The sequence below is a fragment of the Myotis lucifugus genome, unplaced genomic scaffold (genome assembly GCF_000147115.1).
Source record: "Myotis lucifugus unplaced genomic scaffold, Myoluc2.0 scaffold_33, whole genome shotgun sequence".
Lineage (NCBI taxonomy): Eukaryota > Metazoa > Chordata > Mammalia > Chiroptera > Vespertilionidae > Myotis > Myotis lucifugus.
Window position 1 is genome coordinate 1,722,865 of NW_005871081.1, and position 7,717 is coordinate 1,730,581.

The window sequence follows — 7,717 nt, forward strand, 5'->3', positions numbered from 1 at the left end:
CAGCTGCAGCTTAAGCTCTTGCAGCAGCTCTTCCTGTGTATGGAAGGGCCTCCCCCCATTCCCCATGTCTGTAGAACTTGCTCCCTCACCATCTTCAAGCCTTTACTTGACTGCCCCTTGCTGTACCCATGACCACCCTATTAAAAACTGCACACATAGCACATGCGCCACACGCACAGTCACACTGTGTCCCCTTCCCTGCTCCCATCTCCCCATGGTGCTTATCACCCTCTGACACACTCTTATCTTGTTTGTCCATCTCCAGAGCTGTGTTGTCCAATACAGTAGATACTAACCACACATGGCTTTTAAATTTAATTAAAATTAAAGTAAAAACTCAGTGCCTAAGTCCTACTGGCCACATTTTAAATGCTCAGTAGCCATGTGGTCAGCAGCCACAGTGCTGGACAGCACCAAGGGAGAACATGTTCATCATTGAAGGAAGTTCTAGGGCAGGGGTGGGCAAACTTTTTGACTCGAAGGCCACAATGGGTTCTTAAACTGGACCGGAGGGCTGGAACAAAAGCATGGATGGAGTGTTTGTGTGAACTAATATAAATTCAAAGTAAACATCATTACATAAAAGGGTACGGTCTTTTTTTTTTTTTTTAGTTTTATTCATTTCAAACGGGCCGGATCCGGCCCGCGGGCCGTAGTTTGCCCACGGCTGTTCTAGGGCATGGGGCAGGTGTTTTTGTCTGCTCCATGCAATGCTGTCCCTATAGAACCCAGGACAGGGCCTGCACGAAAGATCTGCTGAATGATGAACAGTTTTGTTACTGCCTGATAGGCCCCTCATTCCTGCCATACGTGCACTGTCCACAGGCAGGCCCACAGACTCTCATTTCTGACAGGACACAGGGGCCAGCTCTGGACACATCACCCTTCAGACCTTATCCCATGTTGTCCCACATGACTGTCTTCTTTCTGACCACAGACAATGGGCTCATTATAGTTTCCTCCTTTCTTCTGAAACAGTCTACCTACCAACTCTCGGTATGGAAGCTATTTAACTGAAACTCTTAGAGTCTGTAAAGACACCAAATGACCAAGGAGAGTTGTTGCAAATAAAGCCCCCACGTGCAGCCCCACTCACAGAACCGGGTGAACAATCAGCTCCGGGCTGTACGACTTGATCACAGGTGCGGCCTCCCGGGTACAGAACACGTGGGATAAATCTGCACCCTGAGAAATGAGCACAAGAGGCTAACTTAATGTGGGAATCACTCAGAAGATACCCAAAGTGGTTTCTACAACAGCCATTCAACATTTTCATCATCAAAAATTACATAGCACTATCCGTAAACAACAACAACATACTAACTGTAGCAGTTAAACTACAGGGAGGAGGCTGAGAACGTATAACCTAAGAAAAGGCCGAAATAAAGGCAGACTTTTACTGCTGCCTAAGAGACAGGTCAACCCAGACCAGCTCAAGCTGCCTCACAGAGCTTGAGGCTCACGAGAAGCAATGCAGTCATGGAGCTGAGCACAATTCACAATAACTGTGCTGACTGGGTGGTTAGGACTTGATCAAAAGACATGAGCAACTGCCAAAGTCCAAAGATGTCTTATGCTAGGACTGAAAGGCATCCCAAGATTATTTTGGTGAAGTACAATTCTAATAAAACTTTATTTAAAAAAAATGAGTTTGAAGTTATTTTATCACTGCACGAGAGCTCAGAGTACATTTAAAGATGTTTCTCTTACCCATAATTACCTGGAGATGTTATCTAGATTTTTATTGAAAAACATTTGCTTTAATAATATTTAAATAATCCAACTCTTCCTAATAAAGAAGATATAAATAAACATACCACTTTGAGAGCTGAGATTGCTGCAAAATAAGGGGCTCCGGTGTACCTAAAAAGAAGATATTTACAGTCTAAAACTTGAGAATGAGGCAGGCACACCAGCTTTATCAACAAAAACCATACAGAAGTCAAGCACCTAGCACAGGGCCGAACCCCTAGCAGGTGCTCAGTAAACGTTCAATAAACATGGATCAGAATCAGAAAAGTCAGTCTTTCACCTGAGACCTTTGTACTATGTCAGGAGGGGCAAATTCTGGCTTCCTGTGACTACGGTCTCCCTGTAATGGCTATGTGCAAACTGATGGTTTTAGGGGTTTATACATATGTCAAACTTATGCAATTGTATATCATCTAGAACTCAATAAAGTTGTTAAAGAATAAATATCCTAATATAAAATAGTTCAGCAAGGTTGCCAGATTTCTATCAACCAAAAAAAGGATAAAGATAGCATTTTTCTATACTAGGAATAATAGATTAGAAAATATGATAGCATCTACAATATCGGCAAAAACCATAAAGCATCTAGGAATTAACTTTATATAAACAAATAATAACTGGGGAAAATTTTTAAATCTATTAAAGAATACATTAGATGTACACTGGCTAAGATGACTTAATATTATAATGATGACACTTCTTCCTAGATTAATATAAACATAGATATAAAAAGTACTTGATTTATCAGAAATGCACACAGCTGCAAGTAGAAGAAATTTTAACAGCATCTGAACAAAACTGAAGCTTTGTTAGCAAGGAAGATGGGTAGGAATATTACATTAGGGGGGAAAAACACCCCCAATAATGCTGGGGGTCTTTCCCAGCATCTAGAAAGGTTCAGGAATCTGGAGAAGGCACTGCGTGTAAATTAATAAAGATACTAGAAATATAATATAAATTTGTAATCCACGGGGGAGCCAGAGGAGATCTAGCTTTAGTAACCAAGTTCTCCCTATCTCCGGACCCAGGGCTCTTTTTATTCCCACATCCTGCCCTATAGCAAAGTAGATATACATATCAAAGGTTAGTTTGGTATACAGTAGGCATTGTCAGTTTAGGGGAACTGCCTACTGGCTGTTCAGGTGTTTGGCAAGCAGGAGGCAATAACATGTAGATTAAAATGCCCTCAGCTGTCTGGTAGCAGGTAATAATATATGCGAATCTTTAGATGTGGGGATATGCCCTTAGATATTCCAACAGCAGGTAATATGTATTCAGCCCTGTGAATCCCCAAGTTCCATCAACCTTTTGATGAAACTTTCTACATTTATGACATGCTGGAATTAGCTTCCAGCACCCCAAAACTGAAGACTTAAGACAGTGAGTGTTTACTGAAGGCATCTGCCAGGAGAGAGTGTGCCCGAGGTGATCACAGGCCAGAGCACCCCACACTGGACAGTACCCAGGGAGCAGGACCAGTCTTCGAGATCAACAGTAAGCACAGGCAATGGCCATCTTGATGGAGGGCCACACGGGGAACCCAGGCCAAACAAGAAGAGACTCTCACACCTCCCTCTGGCTTCCATCCTTACTGCTTTGGAATGCTTGTAACTCCACTTTTAAGGTCACTTCAAGCACAGAAAGAAAAACCCTTGAACTTAGCATCAGCTGGTGACTGTAACTTTTACGTCAATTCCAAGCAGTGAAAAGTTTTGCTATCCCAGGAAAAACACACTGGGGAAATGCAGGGTGCACTCTATACCCATGGCACTCTCCTGCAGAGCAGGGCCAATGTGCCAGAAACACCAAAGGACAGGGCATGCCACACACACACACACACACACACACACACACACTCGCTCACACTCGTTCACATCAAAACACGAATGCAAGCCTCAATACCAAAAAAAATACACTGAACCAACAAAATATAGCTTTCCTACTTGAGAGCAAAGACTGCCAATACCCATAGGGTGTGAGGGGAACAGGTGCTTGTTTTTTTGTTTTTGTTTTTTAAAATATATTTTTATTGATTTCAGAGAGGAAGAGGGGGGGGGAGAGAGAGAGAGAGAGAGAGAGAGAGAGAGAGAGAAGCATCAATGATGAGAGAGGATCCTGGCTGGGGATAGAGCCTGCAACCTGGGCATGTGCCCTTGACCAGAATCGAACCCGGGACCCTTCAGTCTGCAGGCCGACGCTCTATCCCAGTGGTCGGCAAACTGCGGCCCAGCAAACCACGGCTCGCGAGCCACATGCAGCTCTTTAGCCCCTTGAGTGTGGTTCTTCCACAAAATACCGACTGCTGCGCCTGGGCCACGAAGTTTCAATCGCACTGTACGTGTGCGCCCACCCGTGGTATTTTGTGGAAGAGCCACACTCAAGGGGCCAAAGAGCCGCATGTGGCTCGTGAGCCGCGGTTTGCCAACCACGGCTCTATCCCACTGAGCCAAACTGGCTAGGCGAACAGGTGCTTGTTGATGGCAGCACACACTAGTGCAATTTTGGGAGAACAATTTTCAATATTTATCAACATTAAAATGTCTATGTACTCTGCTCCAGTAAAAATTCTTCTAGGAATTGTTCCCTTGATTATAACCAGATGGGCATACAAGGAGATATGTAAAGGGATGTCTACAGAGAGATTAATTGAAAAAAAGGATAAAGTTAACCAACTGCCTATCAACAGGGACTTGGTTAAATAAATTATGGCCCATCTGTACAATGAATACCATATATTCACTTACCCACTCATAAAGAATCAGTCTAGCCCTAGCCGGTTTGGTTCAATGGATAGAGAGCCAGTCCTCAGACTGGTTCCAGACTCGGGCACCGGTCAAGGGCACGTACATGGGTTGCAGGCTCAATCCCCACCCCAGTTGTGGAGTGTGCAGGAGGCAACCAATCAATGTGTCTCTCTCACATCAATGTTTTTCTCTGTCTCCCCCCCTCCATTTCACTCTCTTTAAAAATCAATGGAGCCCTAGTTGGTTTGGCTCAGTGGACAGAGTGTAGGCCTGCGGACTGAAAGGTCCTAGGTTCGATTCCAGTCAAGGGCACATGCCCGGGTTGCGGCTCAATCCCCAATAGGGGGCGTGCAAGAGATTAAGTAGACTTTTTTTCCCTCTCCCATCCTCTCTGAAACCAATAAACAAGCAAACAAACAAACAAATAAATAAAAGTCAATGGAAAAATTTCCTCAGGTGAGGATTAAAAAACAAGAGTAGTCACTGTCAGTCAGTCATATCGGGTAAGAAAACAAAATCTAGTTACATACATATTATTTAAAGTAAGTATAGCTAACTACCTAAACCATTAAAAATACAGGGCTAGGTAAAGAGCACACAGAATGTAAGCAGAAACAGAAATACTAACAAAGGTCGAATTTAAGTCAAAGGCAGTAGGTATCATTCGTGAGCACGGACAAATTATAAATCTTTACGTGTCAAACAACATAGCAGCAGAATATATAAAACTAGGAGAACAGGCCTTAAAAAAAGCTAGGATCTGTCCAATTTAATAAATGACTTCCAGGAATATCTTTAAATTAACAAAGTAAACCAAGCAGATGCTGAGTGTTTTTATCCTCATTACAAAAGTAATACATGCTTATTGTATAAGTCTGAACAATAGAGAAAAGTATAAGAAAAGAAAAGATAGTCCCATCTCCCAACCACAGGCAAAAAATCTTTACACTAACACACACCAATGAACAGCTCAATCAGGGCCCCTTAGAGTTTTCTCCTATTCAACCTTAAAGTTCATCACTGAAAAATACCAAATGTCATAATATCAGACTACATTTGGAAATAATTACTGAGGGTTCAACTAGACAAATGGGCAGTTGACTGGATGGCTGATAGGCAGGTAGACAGACAGATAATAAAGATTAACTGTTTAAATACTAACATTTTCCAAGTCACTTACTCTTGACAGCCTCCAACTATGCCTATTCTTCCATCTTGCCCTTTGTGCTTCTTGGTAGTTAGAGGAGGTATAATATTTTTCACCAATTGAAAAGTATTTTCCATATCCTTTATTGAATGTGATTTATGCAGCGAGAATGCTCTTTTTAAAACTGAAAAACAGAAAAATAAAATTCCTTAGAATGGTAAATATCTATTGGTATATATAAAGAACAGAGAGTTAAACAAAATAGTCCATTAACGAAAATACTTCCCCAAGTCGACTCAACAGATTTTTACCCACTGGTTCCATTATTTTATTTCCGTAAGCAAATGATGTTCAGAAATTACAACACTAACACATGTTGTATATGTCAAGTTTATTTTTTAAATGTATCAGACATTTTGGAAGTCTACTTAATCTCAAAGTTTTTGAAAAATACATTAATTAGTAAACTACACATATTTCATTTCAACCATAGCTTAAGTTTATTACATCTCTTCTCTCAAACTGGAAAAGCAATCTCCCATTTGTTACCTTCCACTGATAGACTCATATTATTTCCCTATTTAGTTTCCCAGTCATCTTTCCAACACTGAATTAGATACTAATTAAATAACTTAGAAATGGTATTTTAAATATAGAACAAATCTTACACTGGGTTCATAGGCAATTTGAATTGCCTCTAAATAGCTAATTTTAATTGGCCTTTCTTGAAAACAAGGCACTCAATATTTTTATCCTTCCAATTATTTCAGCAGCTGAGAAAAACTAGACACAGATCACAAGTTCAAGTGAAGATCAGAAGCAGGCTCAGATCCGCGTGGTCAAACAGCTTTACCTTTAACCCTCTGAGTGCCAACCAATATCCTAGGAACTATGCTAAAATTGCCAAGACATTTTTGCTGATTTTACAGCAGTTTAGGAAAAAAATTATGAATCGCAAGTAAATGAAGTTACATATTCAATATCTTCCACAAAATCGTCATCTTCACAGCAAGAATTGACATATTTAGCAATATCATCATCACTAATAAAAGCAGACTTAGAACTGGACACTGCAGGAGGAGCGCGATCGCGCTCCCCAGCACTCTAGGGGTTAATAACACTCTCAGAGTTTTACTTTTTATTCAACAAAATGATTCAAGTAACTTTCTTTAATGAGTAGATGTAAATGCCTCTTTAACTGATATATCAGATGTTCAGACCCCAAGATGCAAAGAGAACATTAATTACCTTCAACCCAAACACCTTTAAACCAACACAGGATTAAAACTCAAAACAGAATCACTGTAAACTAGGCTCAGGCAAGGATCAGTACAACTGGCTGATCCTCTGCTCCCAATGTCTTTCCTCATGTGCCACATTCTGCTCCAATGAGGTGTCCGTAGTACTGCTTCCCATCCTGACTCAGAGCCTGTTGGCAGAGACACTGAGCTAAGGGAGTGAGCCCACTCTCACTCCACCCCCACCACCAAAATTTCCAGCTTTCTGAACACCCATCCACACTCGGAATTCCCAGCCTGCAGCCTTTGCCATGCAGTTACTGTGAAATGCTCTTTCCTGGTGCTCCCTGACGAGCTGCATGAAAGAATCCAGAGCTGTTATAATCAGATTTAATGACGGCATCTCTGACTGCGGATGAGCAGTTTATGCAGTCAGGAAAATGTTTGCCATGCATGTTTCAAACTTGAACATATGTAGCTTAAAAATAAATATGACTGGTTAATACAAGAACACTAGAGAATGCCACTCCCTCAAATTCCCCAGAACAATAAACACAACTGCTTAAAAAAAAAAAAAAAAAAAAGGCTAGAAATGTTAAAGATAGAATCTAAACTTACCAGTCACTCAAGGGTTGTTCTGGGTTCCCTATGTTTTGGGTTTATTAGAGACCATCACTTTATACTGAACACTTAACTCCCACAAAATATCCCTAAGACCACCTCAGCACCTTCTGCCTGCACAGACTGTGGTACAGCATCCCTCCCTCCTGTGGCTTAAAGGGAGGGTCTACATGTTTCCATGTTGGACCCCAACCCTCAATTGCCTCAAACAGAGT

General features: G+C 41.4%; 1 protein-coding gene across 4 annotated transcripts in view; it reads right to left on the minus strand.

Moving 5' to 3' along the window:
• The window catches only part of NAXD (NAD(P)HX dehydratase), a 23,327-nt gene extending 16,028 nt beyond the window's left edge, over positions 1 to 7,299 (minus strand). The window contains exons 1-4 of one of the 4 annotated variants that reach the window (XM_023752465.1): positions 7,203 to 7,299; positions 5,677 to 5,827; positions 1,818 to 1,863; positions 1,097 to 1,185 (exon numbers count right to left, since the gene is read on the minus strand). In XM_023752465.1, the coding sequence (XP_023608233.1) occupies positions 1,097 to 1,185; positions 1,818 to 1,863; positions 5,677 to 5,827; positions 7,203 to 7,284 (368 nt within the window). In that variant the 5' untranslated portion in view covers positions 7,285 to 7,299. Of the gene's footprint in view, positions 1 to 1,096; positions 1,186 to 1,817; positions 1,864 to 5,658; positions 5,828 to 6,891; positions 7,049 to 7,202 lie in introns of those variants that run through there. The other 3 variants (XM_006086903.3, XM_023752467.1, XM_023752466.1) reach the window with 3 other exon arrangements.
• Positions 7,300 to 7,717: the final 418 nt, after the last annotated feature.